We start from the raw sequence: 20,843 nt of genomic DNA, 5'->3' as shown, positions 1-20,843 counted from the left end.
CATAATTTCTTGCTAAGTAAGCTGTGTACAACCAAGATATTAAAACTCATGCCAAAGCATATAAATCTTCCGGGAATCTTTACACTAATAATTGATCATATCCTTGCTACATTTTTAGAGAATTTTTAAATCCTTTCTAAGTTCTATTAAGAATCATACATTCCGGGCGGCACCTGTGGCTCAGTCGGTAGGGCGCCGGCCCCATATACCGAGGGTGGCGGGTTCAAACCCGGCCCCGGCCAAACTGCAACCAAAAAATAGCCGGGCGTTGTGGCGGGTGCCTGTAGTCCCAGCTACTCAGGAGGCTGAGGCAAAGAGAATCGCTTAAGCCCGGGAGTTGGAGGTTGCTGTGAGCTGTGTGAGGCCACGGCACTCTACCGAGGGCCATAAAGTGAGACTCTGTCTCTACAAAAAAAAAAAAGAATCATACGTTCCTTGATGGTGAAAGAAACTACCAGTCTCCATTCACTTATGTATTTTTTCATTTGTTCAAGACATATTTATTAAAGTACCCACTAAGCTTGAGCTTTGTGATACACACTCCCCTAATCCCGTGGTCCCCAACCCATGGGCTGTAGGCCAGTACTGGTCTATAGCCTGTAGTCTGTTAGGAACTGGGCCATAGAGCAGGAGCTGAGTAGGAGGCTATGGAGAAAAGCTTCATCTGTATTTACAGTCACTCCCCATCACTCACATCACCACCTGACCTCCACATCCTGTCAGATCAGAGGTGACAGTACATTCTCAGAAGACCATGAACCCTACTATGAACTGTGCATGGGAGGGATCTAGGTTGCACGCTCCTTATAAGAATCTAATGCCTGAGATCTGAGGTGGAGATGTAATGGGCTTGAATCATCCCGAAATCATCCCCCAAGCTCATGGAAAAATTGTTTCCTGTGAAACCAGATTCTGGTGCCAAAAAGGTTGGGGATCTCTGCTCTGATCTACCAGGATTTGTATAAAATGAATTAGGGGGAAAGTCCCAGCCCAAGGCTCAAACTTTGATTAAGAATTAAGAAGTTACTTAATTTTCTAAATACCTTAACCAAAAAAGACCTCTTTGTACAACTAACAAAGAAGACTCTGTCACAGTGGTACGTACACCTAATGTAATTAACCCCGAAGCAGATCATTTTTAACACCCCTTTTCCTCTACAATTATTTTCAGTCATAATCATGAAATGGAATAAACAATACTCATGGCCAGAAAAAAAAAAAAACAGGTAATAAAATGTTCTTTTATCGAACTTTAGTACATAATTATGCCAATAAAAAAACCCAAACTCGGGCGGCGCCTGTGGCTCAGTCATATACTGAGGGTGGCTGGTTCAAACCCGGCCCCGGCCAAACTGCAACCAAAAAATAGCCGGGCGTTGTGGCGGGCGCCTGTAGTTCCAGCTACTCGGGAGGCTGAGGCAAGAGAATCGCTTAAGCCCAGGAGTTGGAGGTTGCTGTGAGCTGTGTGAGGCCACGGCAACTACTGAGGGCCATAAAGTGAGACTCTGTCTCTACAAAAAAAAAAAAAAACCCAAACTAAGGTAAATATTATAGTACAAGAAAGAAAGTGTTAAGTGATTCATATTTTAATTATATAAAGTATCCTTTAAAAGGGGGAAACTATCCACATATATTTATCTTTTGAGTAAAGAATAACAAATTAATTTCTGTTTTCCAGCTGTAACTCTCGTAAACCTATGAATGGCTTTTTGAAAATTTGTTTTTGCATATTCATACGTAATAGGCACTTTGCTCAAATCTGTCTATCTTTATTCATAGTTGATTGAAGAGCACCTTTTCTTAATTTTAACTTCAAGAGTTTTTCACGTGCAACAACAGCTGTACAAATAGTTAGGAAAGGGGTATAGTTTAGTAGGGATTCACACAAATTTTATTTCACAATAAATTCAAGAAATTGCAATACTGTTCATATTTTTGTCTCATTGAGATTGATCCCAGCAGCTTTCAAAAGGCTTCACCTTCAAAATCTTTTGTTATCTTCCAAATATCTTTTCTAGAAAATCCATCATAGATTTTTTTTCTATGTTTATAAAAACTTCTAAAGTTTTCTTTTTTCTTTTTCTAAAGGCAGGTAAAACAATGGCAGAAGGAGAGTAAACCTTGATGTTACTTCCTCCCCACATTGACCACCTCCTTAAGTTGACCTAATTTTCGTAGACCAGACATGCACCACTTGTACATGTCAGTACAATAGGCCTAGTTCCTTATGCTGACCACCTCTGTATGTTGACCAGTTGGTTATAGTTCTTGGTTGGTCAATTTATAGAGGCTCTGCTGTATTTGCTCCATTCTTTTGGAACAAGTGTCCACATGTGGCTTCTGGGTCCTTGAGTACAGCTTTTTCAGTGAATCTAAATTTTATAAAACAAATCCTTTTCTTTCTTTCTTTCTTTATTTATTTGAGACAGAGTCTCTCTCTGTCACCCTGGGTAGAATGCTGTGGCATCACAGCTCACAGCAACTTCAAACTCTTGGGCTTAAGCAATTCTCTTGCCTCAGCCTCCCAAGTAGCTGGGACTACAGGTGCCCACCACAGTACCCCGCTATTTTGTTGTTGTAGTTGTCATTGTTGTTTGGCAGGCCTGGACTGGGTTCGAACCCATCAGCTCCAGTGTGTGTGGCTGGCACCCTAGCCACTGAGCTACAGGTACCAAGCCAACAAATCCTTTCACTAAAGGAATTTGTTCTGTGAAGTTTGTATTTAGTCAAGGGGCCGCAGTTGGGGATCTGGAGGGCTAGACATGGCCTTGAGGTCTTAGGTTCCTCACCCCTGATAGAGTATTCAAACATTGCCCTTTGAATTTCTTCTGGCCATATAAGTCCACATCTTTTGTCATTCATTTCTCTGCATTCTTTTTCTAAATTTAATTTTATCTTCTGTGTAAATATCACTAAACAAGTAACATAGTTTGCAGGAGCAGAGTTAGAGGTTGTCTTCACCATTTCTTTGCACCAGTTTTAGAGGACAATTTTAAATCTCAGTGTTTCCTATATCTTGTTTAATGCTAATTCCAGATGCTTCCGGATGTTTTGTGTCTGATAAACCTCCTCTGAAACTTCATCCAAGAAAACGAAAATAACTTGGAAAATGAAAAGAGCAGTGAGCAAAATCTAAACTGATCTTCTAACCTCAAAGTTTGGGATTGATTTCTCAACATTAGTCTTTGTGGCATACACAACTTCATCCTGGGTACTCCCTCTAGTCTAGGAATGGTCATTTTATTTGTTATCTGCACTCTGGGGCATTTTTTAATGATGAGGTGAGACTACAAAAAATGAATAAAATGTTTCTATAGTTCCAAAAGTATCACATAGAAAGAAGCACATCTAAAAAAACTTCGCAAATGTTCTGAGAATGATTTGCAAAAGGCATGAAAATGGACTTGGATCAATTCCTTTGGTCTTTGTTAAACACCACCTTGAACACTGGTCATAGTTGTGGTGTTGTCGTTTTTTTGACTATAACAGAGGTTAAGGTTTGTCTGATCCATACCCGATTGTTCCAACACATATTTGGAGTATTCAGCGCCCGTCTCCCCAGAAATAGAAAAGATGCCCCCAAATGATTTTTTTTTGTGTGTGTGCTGTTCCCCTGGGTAGAGTGCTGTGGCATCACAGCTCACAGCAACCTCCAACTCCTGGGCTCAAGCGAGTCTCCTGTCTCTGCCTCCCAAGTAGCTGAGACTACAGGCACCTGCCACAACACCCGGCTATTTTTTGGTTGCAGCCATCATTGTTGTTTGGCAGGCCCCAGCTGGATTCGAACCTGCCAGCTCAGGTGTATGTGGCTGGCGCCTTAGCTGCTTGAGCCACAGGCACCGAGCCCCAAATGACTGTTTTAACTTGACTGTCTTTAATATGGGCATATCTGATCACTTCAAATATTTAATAACTGTTTGGACTATTAGAACTGTCATCAAAAAGAATTTCAGTGTTTTTTAACATTTACCACTTTTTTTTTTTTGAGACAGAGTCTCACTATGTTACCCTCAGTAGAGTGCCACAGCAACTCTCGGGCTTAAGTGATTCTATTGCCTCAGCCTCCCAAGTAGCTGGGACTACAGGCGCCCGCCACAGTGCCTAGCTATTTTTTTGTTGCAGTTGTCATTTCAAACCCACCAGCCTTGGTGCATGTGGCCGGTGCCGTAACCACAATGTTACAGGCGCCAAGCCCACTATTTCTAATTCAATGCAATTTCCCAAAAGATAAATGAATGAATTTTCAGTTTAGGGGGAAAATGTTCGAAAAAATTATCTTCTAAAGATGTTTAATTTTTATAAAATGTCCCTTCAAAACTAGATGGCAATTTATGTCTGTTTCTATCAGCACCCAAACATTTCTGTTTGCTGATGATATATCCCCACTATAACCACAGAAGGAAAGGTCTTGTTTAGCTAAAACCATAATTAAGTCAAAATGATATTATAAAATTTTTCACTCTTTTTTCTTTTTAATCTATTTTTATTTAATAGACCTTATCAATACTTTGTAGTAGTTTATATTTCATTGCCAAACTTTTCGATCTTTCTAAATAGGAGAGATGTGATTCAGCTATCTCACATTCAGGGACTTTTACAATTCAATTTCTACTAAATTTGAAAGTTAGTTATTAAGTTGGATGTTCTTTTTTTTTTTTTTTTTGCAGTTTTGGCCGGGGCCAGGCTTGAACCCACCACCCCCAGTATATGGGGCCGGCGCCCTACTCCTTGAGCCACAGGCACCGCCCTGGATGCTCCATTTTTTAAATGTCACCTGCAAACAGTTTCTAACAAAAACAAAACTGATTAATTTTTTAGTAAACAATCTATTTTCTCTGTACTTCTTTGGTACTTGGTAGACATTTATGAAACCATGAAGTTGTTAAATAAAACCTTATTTCATGATTTTCTCCTTTCTGTTGAGCAATAGTGAAGGGTCCATCTTTATTATGAGAAATTTATTTTTCCTTTTTATCAGGTGGCTGCTCAAGTCTTACACAACTGGTATTGATAAAAAAAAAAAAAAGTGAGTCATTGTTCAGTTTTAAAGCCAATTAGCTGGCCGGGCACGGTGGCTCACACCTGTAATCCCAACACTCTTGGACGCCAAGGCTGGAGGATCCCTTGAGCTGAAAATTTCCAGACCAGCCTGAACAGAAGCTAGACATTGTCTCTATTAAAAATAGAAAATTAGCTGGGCGATGCAATGGGTACCTATAGTCCCAGTTAGTTGGGAGGCTGAGGTAGAGGGATCCCTTGAATCCAGGAGTCTGAAGTTGCTGGTGCTAGGCTGAGGCATGGCACTCTAGCCCAGGCAACAGAGTAAAACTCTGTTTCAAAAGAAAAGGAAATTAGCAATTAAAATTTGAAAAGTAAATGTTAATCTTAAAGGTATATCTCAAGTATAACCTATTTCATATACGAACTAGGTTTGCACTTACCAAACAAAAATATTTCAAATCATTGTTTGTTTTCTCATTTGCTGTTTTAAGTTTTAAACATAAATTATAATTTCAAGTGGTAACGTTGAGGGACAGAATTAAAGTGACTCAAATTCTGTGTCTTCTCTAAAACCACTCTGCTATCCTCATTCGTTTTGAAACTCAGGTTTAAACATAGGTATATGTAAGATCATAGTGGATGAAGATTGCCAGGCACCCAAGTGAACTTCAACAATTATGTGCCATTAAGAACTTACATGGGAGTGGCGCCTGTGGCTCAGTGGGTTAGGGCGCCGGCCCCATATACCGAGGGTGACAGGTTCAAACCAGCCAAACTGCAACAAAAAATAGCTGGGCGCTGTGGCGGGCGCCTGTAGTCCTAGCTACTCGGGAGGCTGACGCAAGAGAATCGCCTAAGCCCAGGAGTTGGAGGTTGCTGTGAGCTGTGACACCATAGCACTCTACTGAGGGCAACATAGTGAGACTCTGTCTCAAAAAAAAAAGAACTTACATGAATGGCGTAATGAGCTGGGGTGCGTGTATATCATGGAGACTTTGCATCTTTTACATTTATCTGGATGGATTTGGAGAACATTCTCCTTAATAAGTATCTTCGGAATGGAAAAGCAAGCATCCTATGTACTTAATACTAATTTGAAACCAGTAGATGGACTACAGGCCCACAGCAAAGAAAAACACAATCAAATTCAAGAAGTGGGGAGGGACCAAGGGGTTTTGCATATGAGGTAGGGCCATGTGGCTCACCTCCTGGGTGAAGGATTCAACTACAACTCAGTGGTCAACTTGTTTGTAAATGCAAACAATGTGACCTAATTGTATATACCCTCACCTGAATTTGAAGTTAGAAAAAGGAAAGAAAAAGAATTTACTCTCTAAACAAATCCATCTGGCTGAGTTCTCTGTTGGGATAACTTTACAACTAATTTTCCAGATTATCTACTATGCAATATTTACCAAAGGATAAGTAATTGAAATGTGCTAACTTGAATCCAAAATATATTATTAAAGCTCAGCAGTAATCACAGCAATTGTTTAGAACTTAGACCAAGAAACGAGTTTTTTACAGGAAGGAATATTTTGTCACGGACCAGAGCCTGATAGAAATCAAAAGGAGGCTGGCTTTCAGGTGATTTCAATATTGGTTTTGAATTGTCCAATGACCACACCACCCCCCCCCCCTTATTTCTAGCACCCTGGACAATTCCCACCACCTTCTCCTCAGGATGCTTTGAGCATTCTTTTATAGACCTTGGTGGCATAGGTCAAGATTAGTCGGGGTGATTAAGTACTGAGTCTCCCAGTCTCAAAGTGTCCCAACCAAAAACCCCTCATAACCCCAGACCCACCTCTGCTCTGATTACTGCCCGTCTCACCTTCCTCTCTCTGTCAAAGTCATTGCTATTTTTTCAGTCACCAAGATCTGAAAGTTATGTTTACCATCAGCTTATTCTTCTCTTTTATCCCCACATCCAGGAATATGAAACTCCCCCCAGTTTTTACTTCGAAATCATCTTATAACATTCAAAATCCAAGCATGTATCGCTCCATCTCTGTATTTATTTAACAGCTTCCCAAGTGGACTCCTAGAATCCAATTTTCCTTTTTTCTAAAGTTAATTTATTATTCTACTGAGGCTGATCTTGCTTAATGCTGCTTTTATCTCAAAACATTAAATAGCAAACTTTTTCCTGCCACGCCAAGTGGGAAACTGACCTGTTTTATTTCAAGGTCCTTCAAAGTAAGACTCCACCCACTTACTGGTATTGCAGACAATCCTTCAACTTTTGCTGGGCCAAGTCAATGTTCCGATTCAAACTTGCTTTCCTCATTCCTACCCTCAGGCATTTGCTCACCCTTTTTCCCTATGTTACTCTTCCCTCACCCCCTTCCCCTTACAAAGGTCTCTCCTGGTGCTCCAACCTAGAGCAAGCTACATCATCTCTCAAAAAAAAAAAAAATGGCAGGAGTAAGGCAGACCATCTAGACTCTATGCTGTCTTGAGCTACTATGCTAGTCTTCCATATACCCCTCCAGACCCACTGTCCTCACTTCCCCACCCAACTCTGAGCCCCAGGAGCCTGACATGTAGGAACCACCACTCAGTAGACTTTTAGTCTCTGGCTTCTGGTTGGAGATCTTTACCCCTTAACTCCTTTTTTGCGTGATTGCCCTGGGATGGCTGGTATCCCTTAACCGAAGGTCATCATTCTTTTCGAGGTGGCCTTTTGTACATTGAATGTTCTTCTGAACCTAGAGATCACTCCCTTCTCAAAATCCTTCCAGCCTGGAATTGGCAACAGTTCTGTTGCCATTAGCCCAGAGGGATCAGATTATCCCCTGTGCTTCCCCTACCATGCACTCTCTAGAAAGAATGCCTTTGTAATAGGTTATTCCAAAATTGCCTACTTTGCATGTCCCGTATCTTTTCTTTTAGAATTCTGTATCAGTTACAATTGACTCACCTCCTCAGACACACCTGACCCCACCTGTCTCCCGTCTCCTGTGCCCCTGTTTCTTACTCACAGAGACCCCCTGCCTTACTCCACCCATGGCCACAGTGGTCACCACATCCCCAGTGGGCACTGTCAGCCCCCAGGTCTCCACCAAAGGGAATGCCCGCTGCAAACATAGCCTCTATTAGTTCTGCTCCAGTGGGAGTCACAGCACCTCTGATGCCCAGGCTGGACATTACCCAGGAAGCTCTGGTCCCTGCTCACTTGTGGCTTTGCATGGAGTGCCACACAGTAGCTTATGCGAACTGCCCCCAGGTGTCTGGAGACACCACATAGAAGGGCAGGAAGCCTCCGGAGTAGCTGGGACTACAGGCGCCCACCACAACGCCCGGCTATTTTTTGGTTGCAGTTTGGCGGGACCGGGTTTGAACCCGTCACCCTCGGTACATGGGGCTGGCGCCTTACCAACTGAGTCACAGGCGCAGCCCTGCTAGTTGCTCTTTTTATAAGTCTTCATCTTATTGTCCAGCCAGATCGTTATCTCTCTATGAGCAAAGACAACATTCCACGCAGTTCTGTTTGTACTAAAGAAGAAGATATTCTCCAGTAGCGAATGTTATAATAATTCAAGTAACTTCATTTCTAGGAATGATAGAGTCATAGAATTTGGATTTTCCCCTCACCAAGCTTTGGTAGGAAATTTCTTTCTCCTCTCCCTTCCAGTGATGGAGCGAAACGGTAGAACCTAATGGGACAGGCACGAGTTTTGGAATCAGATGGAGCTCGGTTTCATTCTCAGATGGGCCAGGTGCTAGTGGCATGTCCTCAGATCACTCACCCAAGCTCTCAGGGTCTCAGTTCCCTCGTTTGCTAATTTAGGGAAAAGGGACTGCCACAGTATCAATCACAAATAAGGCATGTAATAAATATCAGCCTCTGTTTGCTATGTGGTTGTTCTCTCGCTTGATAATATGAGAACCGGGACGCTGGTCCCAGCCATGATTTCACTGCTTCTGGCTGAGCAGACTTTGTGACTCCTGAGTACAGCCTGCAAGAGACAGGTCTGATCATGCAGACATCTTCCTTCTGAGCCCCAATCTACAGAGCAAAGAACAGAAGAGACCAACACCCCCCAACGATCTACCAGCTCCAGAGTGAGGTTAACTTGAAAGAGCTTTGTGCTTAGTATGTCCAGCTTTGCTTTCCTGAATTCCCAGTTTACTATGATTTTAGCCACCCCAAACAGACATAGTGATGCCAGCACTACAGTGTGATTTACATGAAAAGGCGTTTGTGTTCCATGCAATTAGCTCCCTGGAATATGACTCTGTATCCACCCATCACTGCGCCCCATGGTTCTTGAGCACACAGCTGGTGTAGCAACATTCTATCTCATGGTTAACTTAAATGAGCAGCTCATAACTTTATTTTTTTTGCAGCCAACACCGTCAATTCTTTAATATCATCTTGATTTTGTCTCCTTGCAGAGAATCTCTCCTTCCCTCCATCCTTTCCCCCAGAGCTTATTTTATCCACCTATATCATATCTCATGGCATCAAGTTAAGTCAGGTTCCAATCTTTTCCTATCAATAGAAAGAAAACTTGATCAGTCTAGCCAAATAATGTCTATCAATTCTCCGCACTCAAAGGCTAATCTAAGGATAAACTTCTGCTTTGGGGATTTCCCAGGCCATCAATACCCCAAAAGGCAATAGTAAGCAGCAAATAGTAATTTGGTGTAGGGGCAAAATCCTGAGATTAGAAGTCAAGGGCTTTGGTTCACGTCCCTCTTCTGGAAACTGTTAAATTTGGACCCTAGGCACATCGACAAATTTATTGCCATTCAATTTCTCCTCCTGTAAAATGAATCAATGTCTGGAAGAAAGCTGAAAGGCCATCTTGTTCCACCACCTCTCAATTTCTGGAGGATGAAAGAAATGCCAAATGAGAACCTCCCATCTCGGGGCAGAAATGGCTTTATCTACAAAGTAGGGCTCATGCTAAGGGAGTGCTCTTATTAAAGACAGTTTCCTCCTGTGGTCCTTAGGAAATATTCTGTCAAAAAACAAGATGTAAAACCCTGTATAGATTATGCTACCATGTGTACGTTTGTTGTTATTTAAAGAAGGGTGTTATGTAATCACATATGTTTGCGTGTGTGCAGACTATCTTTGCTCACAGCAATTGCTTCTGGAGCGTGGGACTGGGGAACGAGGGGTGAGGGTGGGTGTCCAGAGGGAGAGGAAGAGGATGAGGATCTGAACAAAAAAGGCACATGCCAAATCTTTTCTGTTCTCCCTTGCTGACTAGCCCCAAAATGGAACTCTTGGTTTCAATGGGAAAATCTGTGTTAATTACCTTGTTCTTTCTCTTTCTTTTCTAAGTAATTTAATTAAGATAGAAACAATTGGTGCTTTCTTGCACGCTGGCCCTGGTAAGGACTCAGAAATAAGTCCACACAAGGAAAGCTGTGAGAGATTTGGGGAGCCTTTTAGGCTGTGAGTAAGCTCTTAGCTCTCTGTCCTATTAGGGGCAAAACTTTGGCGAGATGCAAATTTCTGATCGGAAGAAACACCTAAGCAGGGAGAGGAGAGTCGTGTGTGTCTGTGGAGGTTAAGCCATTTCCTTTTCACAGAAGCCCAGGAGTTGGCAGAGTACCTCCCTGCTGCCAGCTGTCGTCATCCTGGAGCTCTCCCCATTCATCCTGTGGATTCACCACCCCACACATCCGCAAAAAGCAGCATTGAACCAGCAGTCAGCTTCACTCCTAGCTCTAAGCTTTCTTGAGCACCCATTAACCTTTTTGCTGAAAATATCCTTTTTCCTTCTCATCTCCCTTGATCCCTTGCAAGCATGTGAATTAGGCTGAAAAGAGTCAAATCTACTAGAATTTATAAGTGGACCACTATGGAGATATGTTCCAATGAAATGCTCTGAAATTCTCCATTCACACAGGAAAGATAAAGCTGAATTATATTCAGCTCCATAGAGAGAACATTTAACATTAATGAATTGAAGAAAATGATCGTAAGAGCCAACATGGTAGGGCAATGCCATATCTTTTCTGATCTTGAGTGCCTTTGGTATAATGATATGATTACTAGGCCTACTCAGGGCATCTCCATGTATAGTGAATGCTGTGCTCTTAGCCAATGACTCATTGATTGTAATTTCCAGTTGGCCTCTCTTGTACAGTCTGGGAGAAGGAACAGGATCTCATTAAACCAGCTATTGCACTCCGGGCAGCCAAAGAGCAAGCTCTTTTCTGGTTCTATAATGAGTGGTGAAGCAGATGTCTCGGAATTGGCCAAGTCCTCACAAGGGATTCCCACACTGAAAATAAATGCAGCACACCCTCTGTTCTTATGTGTGCTAGCTATGAACGGTCATCTCTCAGACTATGATGCCAAGTGTGACACAACAGACTTCCCCTATCAAGGCTAAACATGGGTAACGTGGGGAGAAATCTGTAGTTCAAGTTTTAGCTTTTGACAGCTCTTGAGGCTGAGGACCTTTGCTCAGCGGAGTAGGAACATGATTCTCTCTCCTCTTGCCCACACTCACATTTGCACAAACTCCCCAGAGAGAGCTGAGCACAAACCCCAATAAGGGTGTGTACAGATTAGTACAAACATGCTTGGTGAGTGGTGGCTACTTTGCATCTCTCCTCTCTCCAGCCAAAGCAAGCTTTTGAAACCACATTATTGTAATCAACGTTTTCTTATGTGTTGGAGATCTGATTGACATTTAAAAGCCAGCTCATAGGGGCAGTGCCTGTGGCTCAGTGGGTGAGGTTCCATCCCCATATACTGAGGGTGGCGGGTTCGAGCCTGGTCCCAGCCAAACTGCAACAAAAAAATGGTCAGGCATGTGGCGGGCACCTGTAGTCCCCCCCTCCCCCAAATAATAATAATTAAAAAAAAAAAAACAAAAGCCAGCTCATACACAAAAGGTGTGCTTTGGGCCATGTAAATGCTTGTTCGAAAATCTTTCTGGAGACAGATGGGGATGCCTATTAAAGCAAAGAAACTTTTAGCAATTCCAAAAATTCCAAAATGGACCATCCTGCCTTTCAGTGAGGACTGGGTAAGTAAGGGGGCCAGGACCTTCTCTTACATGTGTCCCCGTAGGGCCCAGCATGATTCTGTGCCCAGAGTTGGTGCCATAAGTCTTCAACTCTCCATTAATAGGCCTCCTCTCCTGGCTGGGCACAAGCCCTCCTGGCTTTATTCATAACCATACTGAGGACCTATGGGGGAAAAAATCCTTTGGGCTATCCAGAAAGCACGAACCTTTCATGTTGAGTTACACACCATAGAAATCTACTGTCAATAAAAGACAGTGAGTTCACATCAAGGAGAAACCCTGGGGTACTGACAGAGTCAATTTTAAGTCCCACTGTGGCACTCAGTGACACAGCAGACATCAGCTGAAGGAGCAGAGAGGCACTGGCTGGTTCCCAGGCGGGAGCCATGTCTCCAAGGGTGGGAAAATTCCCATTAGAACCAGCGGATTCTGGTAGTCAGTCTTCATCCTCTGTTTCTGGTTATTCTACAAACCTCAAAGCAAATACAGGGGAAAGTGAAATTAGAAGGTGAGGCTCTCATGGTGGCCTCATGACCTCCGGCAAACAGGTTCATTCTTCCCATCTAGCTAATGTGGGGCTTAGGCAAGATCACCTCTAAGGCTTGAGCACAAAAGGCTCTGTCTGCCATCCACAACACTTTCCATCGCCCCACACCACCGGGGGTTTTCTAACTGCGGTGGGAATTATGAAGGTTGGTGGCAGCTCCCTTTAGGATGTGATAATTCTGTCCCAGCTACCCTCAAGCTTGACAGTCCTTTCAGCAGGAAGCACGTGATGCTTTCCCTAGAAACCCACTTGAAGTGTTCTTGCTCCTCTGCAGATGACTCTGTCTCCGGGTACAACTCTTGGCCTCCCAGGTGGACAGGTCTTCAAGTCCTCAGGGCACAGGTCTTGGCCATGAACTTCGCCTCGTACCTCTCTCTCATGACTGCTTCCCTTCGTGGTCTCATGACCACCAGCACTACAGACCAGCTCTTACCAAACATCCCCAGATCTCTCCGTAAGAGTTGTAATTTATTTTAAAGGAACACTTTTCTGCAGTTCCAAACTGGAATTCAACTCATATTGACTAGATGTGTTTTTCATGAAAATCACCAAACTGCTATGTACCTTTGCCAGGGCTGAGCCAAGTTTGGTTGCACCTAATGTGGGGCGATATGAAATCAGACACAGGGCCATGGCAACGGCTGATGTAAGTAAGGATGCCTGTGGCTAAAGCTTCACAAAATGTACTTTTGCCCTCACCTGGGGGACTGAAGCCCAGAGGAGCATGGGAGCTCTCTCACTTAGGACGAACTCACTTATAAGCTGCATCATTTGAAGTAGAGTATCAGTCTTGGAGTCAGAAGAGCTCAGGCTCAAATACCACTCTCTTTGCTTGCTTTGTGATCTTGACCATCAAGTTACCTACTCTCATTATGCCTCAGTTTCCCTCTCCAAAGATAAAAGGTGGAAATGACAATGCCTACTTCATGTGTGTAAGGGCTGTCCAGAAAATATCTGGCCACACATGTCTCTATTTTTCCATATTGCATGGCTAGCTATTTTCTGGACAGCCCCCATATTTTATGAGGATTACAAGGGATGCTGCTATAACTCAGGTAAAAGTGTTAAATGCTTTTCACTAAATGAATGACCGATGATGCTTCCATACGGCAGCTTTCACTAGATTTGGTGTGTGTGATTTAAACCTACCTTATACAAAGGCAAGCTAGTTGTCAGCTTGCCAAATGGTAATAGGCAAAGAACATCCAAGCATAGATTCAAGGGAAGTATAAATGCATAAAACAAGATGCAAAAAACTCCCACACTTACCCCAAACCAGTAGCTCACAATTATTCTTCCAACGTCAATGTCCCAAGCCATTCTGGACAAAAATGGCTTTATACAACAGGCAGAGAAGAGGAGCATGCAATTTGCAAAACTCCTGGTGTTTGTAGCCTGCTAGTTGGTGCAACCTATACATCATCCCCTGTAACCCACCCCCAGTCCCATTTGGAAATCACACTCTTTACAAGAATTAAGACAAAATACAGAATTTATTCAGTTGATTCGACCCATCATGGTGGACAAAAGTGTTGCGTTTCATTAGCAAAATGTAAAATCATACTTTCAACAGGACTACTCACGTATTTTACAAGGTTCAGTATCTATATGTAAGAGCGAGTCATAGAGGCATTTGATATTCAACATACACAGTATGCCATTTTGATATACAAATGCTTAAAAGAAAATAGAATCATGACAAGTATGAAAGTAGCATCGCTGGTAATTTACAAAATTTTTATTTTTCTTAAAAGTCACATTCTCATCCTTAGGGATGTACAGAAATGATGTGGTTTACACAGTTTTATCCACATTCAAAGACATGGCTTGAATGTTTTAAGCATAGCATGTACAATACAAAATGTTTCCATAGGAACATAAACCAAAACTGTCACTAGTGGCCTGCTGACAGATGACTCCTAATTCATCGGTTAGCCATTTTTAAGACCCTAGCCCAGCATAATGGTACAATATTCAAGTTGTTCTAGTCACCCAAAACATTATGAATGCAATTATACAAGAATCTATCAACAAAGGCTCAAAGGATTATATAATACACTAGATAATATACACTAATATATACAAAACTAGTCTGAGTTAAATGAAGACCCTATACTTACATAAGAACCAAGAATAGTAATTTGGGCTAATATATTATCCTTGCGATTGGTATTTTTAGAATGTTGAGGAAAGTGCCTAGTGAATGGAATCAGTCAGCAGAAATGATCCTTCGGTGAACTTTCAGCGTCTTTCCTTGAGAGTCCTACCACCTGAGAAATGAGAACTTTGAGAGCTGGTGAATCACATCAGAGTAGCTTCACAGATCAAAGACACAGGGGCCACCTGCAGTCACATTCATGAGTCACTGGAGCCCACACTGTCCCCCAATAAACGTCATCATTCACTGTACAGCTCCACCATATACAGTCGGAGAAGGAGATAAATGCTGTCCTAATTTAGAGCAATCGCATCATTGGTCAGCCATATTCAAGTGTTGGTGGACCCCGAACAAGATTGAAATAGCCAGCCAGGGCTCCGAGGTCTATGTAGAGAGATCGTTGTCTCTTTAGCATCTCAGATTCCTCAGTGCTTCCTGTACATGAAGAATCTGGAAGGAGAAACGTTGAAAAGATAAAAATGAAGATGCAGGAACATGTCAAATAACTGTCCTGTCCATAAAGAAATAATCTTTGCGGGGGGGGGCACTAATGAAATAGTGTTTAAGTTCTAAAGCTTCATCTTTGAACACGATGGGCAAGTTCATGCAATATGACGTACAAGCCGAAGACTTCACACAGGAGTCAATGAAGATAAGAAATTAGCTAGAAATCCTGACATATTTCCCAACAGCCCAGATGGTTCTCTTTAAATACAGAAAAGCCAGAGAAGAAGCAGAGAAATGGAAACAAGTGTTCCAGGCTTGACATTTGGCCTTGGAGCTAAATGGATTAAGAATGCCACAGATTTTTAATAAAAATGGAAACCCCTCTCCATGTATGTTCAATGCTCCTGGAACACATGCTGAGTTTCTAAGTGGAAAGATTCATAGCTGGCAAAGGGACTTTTTAAGCAGAGGAAGACAGAAATGCAAGTTGACGTTTCAAAATCAGAATTTTATCTGTGCAGGGCGTGCCATGATGTTTCCAGCCAACAACTGGAGTTTCTTACCATAAGTGAATTGAGCAAAAGCCTCATACTTGACCAACAGCAAAAACAGTCATGCTCAATTTGTTTTTACTAACCAAATGTTGCAATAAAGCAAGTTTTAAAAAGACACATCAGAGGCAATTTCTGATGCCTACGTTCCCTAAACTTGCACTGAAAATCTGTTATAATTTGATGGTAAATGAGCCGCTCTCCTTTTTTGGTGGGTGGGTGGGGGTTAAATACTTTGAAAAATATTTTTACAAATATTTAAAAAAATTTTTACAAATATTTTAAAAATACTTTTACAAATATTCTTGCTAAAATTTCTCAAACATATTGTACTCCAGCAATCATACCCTCTTTTTCCAAGTGCTTTGATGGCCTACATCAGAAGTGTGATGAGAAGAGAAAATGAAGGACAAGAAAAGGGCGCTGCACACAGCAGGGTGTTCCTACCAGCAATGTTCTCAGGAAGTTCCAGTTCCTTCCGACTCTGCAGCCTCTTGCGCTCAAAGAGAGCAGAGTCCAGGCTCTGACAGCGTGGCTGGTCCTCTCTGGGGGGGTTCAGGGCTTCGTGTTTTAGCAAGTCTGCTGCTCTCGGGCGGTGGTTGGGGTTCCTCTCCACGGCAGCCTCTATCAGCTCTCTCATGCCTGGGCTGCAGTCTTCTGCTATGTCTTCCAGTGGAGGTGCTTGTTTGTGGATCTGTCAATAAACCAGCTCTCTTAGCAGCAGTATAACAGACACCTGGAAAGTGATTTGCTTCCCACCACTTGCCCTATGGCAAATAAGGCTCTTACCCCTAAACAAGCTTCCCTCTGATTTCCTAAAGACACTGAGTTAACCCATCTTTTGGCTTAATGCTGTCAAAGACATAGGCTAAGTCTCAGTATCAGTGACAGCTTCCTGTCCATGGCCGAAAGCTCACTACCCAGGAATGGTGGAGTGTCTGCTTCTGAATCCGTCCATGATGAAATGGAAGTTGCACGTTCTACTATAAGCTACGCTGGTATGGACAGCAGTAATTTAACATTTTTTTTTAAAAAAGGAAAAAGTGAAAAATAAAAAAAAAAAAAAGGAAAAAGTGTTCTGGCTGGACACAGTGGCTCGTGCCTGTAATCCTAGCACTCTGGGAGAATGCGGAAGGTGGATTGCCTGAGCTCAGGAGTTGAGACCAGCCTGAGCAATAGTGAGATCCCTCACCCCTGTCCCTACAAAAAATAAAAATAAAAATTAAAAAAACTAGCCAGGCATTGTGGTGGGCCCTATGGTCACAGCTACTTGGAAGGCTGAGGTAAGAGGATCACTTGAGTCCCCCAGAGTTTGAGGTTGCCGTGGACTATGATGATGCCACAGCACTCTACCTAGGGTGACAGAGTGAGACTCCTTCTCAAAAAATAAATAAACAATAAGTATTCGAAGAACATATATAATTTCATTGGCTAAAAGATTTATGCTGATATAATCTATGCTCAATGTAGTGGGTTCCCATTAGAACAGCAGTGTTTCATTTTATCTTTTTTTTTTGCAGTTTTGGCCAGGGCCGGGCTTGAACCCACCACCCCCGGTATATGGGGCTGGCATCCTACTCCTTGAGCCACAGGCACCGCCCAGAATGGTAGTGTTTTCTTTGTAAGAAAGGAGCTTCCCTCCACAGGGTAAGAACATGCAGCTGCCTCTCACGGCCATGTGCGTTACTGCACTGGTCTCCAAACTTTTTGGCACCAGGGGCCAGTTTCATGGAAGACAATTTTCCCGAGGGGTTGGGAGGGGGATTAGATTCTCCTAAGGAGTGCATGACCCAGATTCCTCTCATGTACTGTTTACAGCAGGGTTCGAGCTCCTGTGAGCATCTAATGCTGTGGCTGACCTGACAGGAGGTGGAGCTCAGACAGTGATGTGAGTGATGAGGAGTGGCTGTAAACACAGATGCAGCCTTGCTGGCTCGCCCACTGCTCACCTCCTTCTGTGTGACCTTGTTCCTAACAAGTCACAGACAACTCCATGGCCCGGGGCTCGGTAAACAAAGTGTTCAAAGACAAAGGACAGCCCCCTCTCCTTCCCCCAGCAGGTGGAAGTCACCCCCCCAGCCCCAGCCGCAGCCCAGGTTGAGCCCACTTACTATGTACAGGTAGGAGGGGTAGGCTGAGCGAGGGTAGCGCTTCACCCAGGGGGGGGTGCCTGTCTGCATGTGGATGAGCGTGGCCCCCAGGCTGTAGATATCTGCTTTGGTGGAATGACCCCTGCACAGGATTACCTCTGGGCTCATGTAAATCTGAAAAAGATGTGGGAAACATCAGCCAGATTCCCCTCATCGGTCTGGGTTTCCATTTCCCTAACCCAGTTCCAGAAATTGGCTCATTCATTTTGATCGTATTGATTGCACACTGCGTCCCTTTGGAAGAGAAAGTCATTGCTTCATTCCCTTAAGCTAAAGAGAATAATACAGGCATTCTCTGGGAACCAAGGCAGCTTGGGCTGGAGGTGTCCCAGCCATCTGACAACACATCTTCCCACAGACCAAACACACGGTTGATATGGCAGCAAACTGGCCTGGAACCAAGAACCAGCCTGGAACCTCCACTCATCAAGGGGCTGCAAAGCACTGATCAGGTGCAGCTTATTTTTCTATTAAAACACCAATTCCTTTAGCCTTTAAGTGAACACTGCAAACATATTTCCTCTCTTGTTTGTCATTAAATTGCTAAATCTCTATCATCTGCGGTGACAAAAGGAGACAGACATCTATATTATTAACACCAATTGCTTGGAAGGAAGGAACTTGAAAACTGAAGTGTATGGCTCGACACCTGTAGCTCAAGTGCTAGAGCACTAGCCACATACACTGTAGCTGGTGAGTTCGAATCCAGCCCGGGCCTGCCAAAACAACAATGACAAGTACAACCAAAAAAAAAAAAAAAATAGCTGGGTGTTGTGGAGGGCGCCTAAAGTCCCAGCTACTTGGGAGGCTGAGGCAAGAGAATTGCTTAAGCCTAAGAGTTGGAGGTTGCTGTGAGCTGTGACGCCACAGCACTCAACCCCGGGTGACGGCTTGGGACTCTGTCTCAAAAAAAGAAAAAAAGAAAAAGAAAACTAAAGTGTAATAATGTATTGATAAAAATGATCTTCCAGAGCTACCTCTTATTTCTACCTATCACGTAGTCCAGTGATGAAATATTAAATGCATGCATATTAACACTGTATATGTTCCATTTGGTTTCATGAATCGACGCTGAATAAGTAGGGCCGGTTTTATAATTGGGTTCTCTAGGACGTGTTTGTTTCTAAAAAGAAAGTGAAAGACAGCAAACACTGATGACCAATATTTGGTATTCATGGCTTTTGCAGACACACGGCAGCTAATAATCTGATGATCAATATTTAGCTTTAACCAGTTTGTATAGTGTGTCATGTGAATTTGGGGAAGGGGGTTAGTGTTCCCAGAATATTTCAGGGTAAAAATGTAGGAAACTGGCTTACAAAACCTGGGGAAATTGCCCTGTTTCTCCACCCTTGCCCTGCTTGACTTCCCACAACAGACTTCCGGGCTGGCTTCCTTTTGCTCTCAGCAAACAGGCTACACTGACCTCCTTGTTCTCAAACTGAGAGAGAAGATTTGGATCCTGCAGATTTTCCTTTTTTTTTTGAGACAGAGTCTCTTTATGTCGGCCTCGGTAGAGTGCCATGGTGTCACAGTTCACAGCAACTTCAAACTCTTAGGCTTAAGCGATTCTCCTGCCTCAGCCTCCCAAGTAGCTGGGACTACAGGCGCCTGCCACACTGCCCGGCTACTTTTTGGTTGTAGCTGTCATTGTTGTTTGGCAGGCCCAGGGTGGGTCTGAACCCGTCAGCTCCGGTGTATGTGGCTGGCACCCTAGCCACTGAGCTATAGGTGCTGAGCCAATCCTGCAGACTTTCTTACTAAATATAATCTTGAAGTGAGAAAATAAATGCACAACTTGTACCTAAAGTCAACAACAATGTACGCTTAAAAATGTAGGAGTATGGATCTCATGTTAAGTGTCATTACAATAATTGATTAAAAGGAAAAAGAAGGAAGTGCAATGCGTATTTGCTAACTGCCAGTAGAACAGCAGTCCCCAACCTTTTTGGCAGCAGGGATCAATTTCATGGGAGGTGCAGGGCAGGGGGCTGGGGAGTAGGGATTAGATCCTCATAAGGAGCACACAGCCTAGATCCCTCACATGTGCAATTTACAGCAGGGTTCACACCCCTATGAGATCTAACACTGCCACTGATGTGATAGGAGGCGGAGCTCAGACGGTGATGTGAGCCACAGGGAGCCGCTATAAATACGCAGGAAGCTTCACTCCACCTGCCACTCATCTCCTGCTGGGTGGTCCAGCTCCTAACAGGCTATGGACCAGTACTGGTCTGGGAGTTAGGGATCAAAGCAATAGAAGACATTTCCTCCTTCTACTCTGCCTTTCTAGAAAAGATTAGGCAGAGCATTTTCTGTTCATGTAACTGGCAGTAGCTGTGTGCAGGTGGCCATGCGGGTTCTATGAGACTGCACACCGGGGCAGCATTTGGGGACAGCAGTGTCTTGTCCAAGCCTGTCGGGTGGGTGCTGCCCCTCTGGCAGAGCCCCCTGAGCTTCATGGCTCGGAGCTCCTGCTTCCTTAAGCTCTATGACACCCAGAGCAGCCAGAATACGGGGCAGTGGGGCATGACATCTAAGTGCTGTTCCCGCTGGTTGGCACGAAACCGCCCTGATAGGATCAATGTGACGCTCTGAGAGTGCTGCTCCCTTGGGCCTGGGCATTCGAGCAACCTAACCTTGATTCAAGATTCCCTGATGTCAGGGATTGAGCCCTTCACCTCTCAACATTTTTATTAGAAAGGGAAAGAGACTGAGCATGTGTGTATGTGATCATTCCATGTTAACTTACAAAGGCCAAACCAAGCACTGTCAGAATAAGAACTTAAAGGAGCACACAGCTCAGCACCCATACTCAGTGGTTAGGGTGCCGGCCACATACACCAAGGCTAGCGGGTTCAAACCCAGCCCAGGACTGCTAAACAATAATGACAACTACAGCAACAAAAATAGCTGGGTGTGTGGCTGGCGCCTTTAGTTCCAGCTACTTGGGAGGCTGAGGCAAGAGAATGGCTTAAGCCCAAGAGT

General features: G+C 43.5%; 1 protein-coding gene across 3 annotated transcripts in view; it reads right to left on the bottom strand.

The window, feature by feature from the left end:
* Nucleotides 1–14,024: 14,024 nt before the first annotated feature.
* The window catches only part of MAP3K8 (mitogen-activated protein kinase kinase kinase 8), a 28,041-nt gene continuing 21,222 nt past the window's right edge, over nucleotides 14,025–20,843 (bottom strand). For 2 of the 3 annotated variants that reach the window (XM_053573172.1, XM_053573173.1), the window contains exons 6-8: nucleotides 17,817–17,969; nucleotides 16,153–16,399; nucleotides 14,025–15,157 (exon numbers count right to left, since the gene is read on the bottom strand). In XM_053573172.1, the coding sequence (XP_053429147.1) occupies nucleotides 15,027–15,157; nucleotides 16,153–16,399; nucleotides 17,817–17,969 (531 nt within the window). In that variant the 3' untranslated portion in view covers nucleotides 14,025–15,026. The remainder of the gene's footprint in view (nucleotides 15,158–16,152; nucleotides 16,400–17,816; nucleotides 17,970–20,843) is intronic. The other variant, XM_053573174.1, reaches the window with a different exon arrangement.

Source organism: Nycticebus coucang, chromosome 20, assembly GCF_027406575.1.
Source record: "Nycticebus coucang isolate mNycCou1 chromosome 20, mNycCou1.pri, whole genome shotgun sequence".
Lineage (NCBI taxonomy): Eukaryota > Metazoa > Chordata > Mammalia > Primates > Lorisidae > Nycticebus > Nycticebus coucang.
This window is presented reverse-complemented; position numbering and strand designations above follow the sequence as displayed.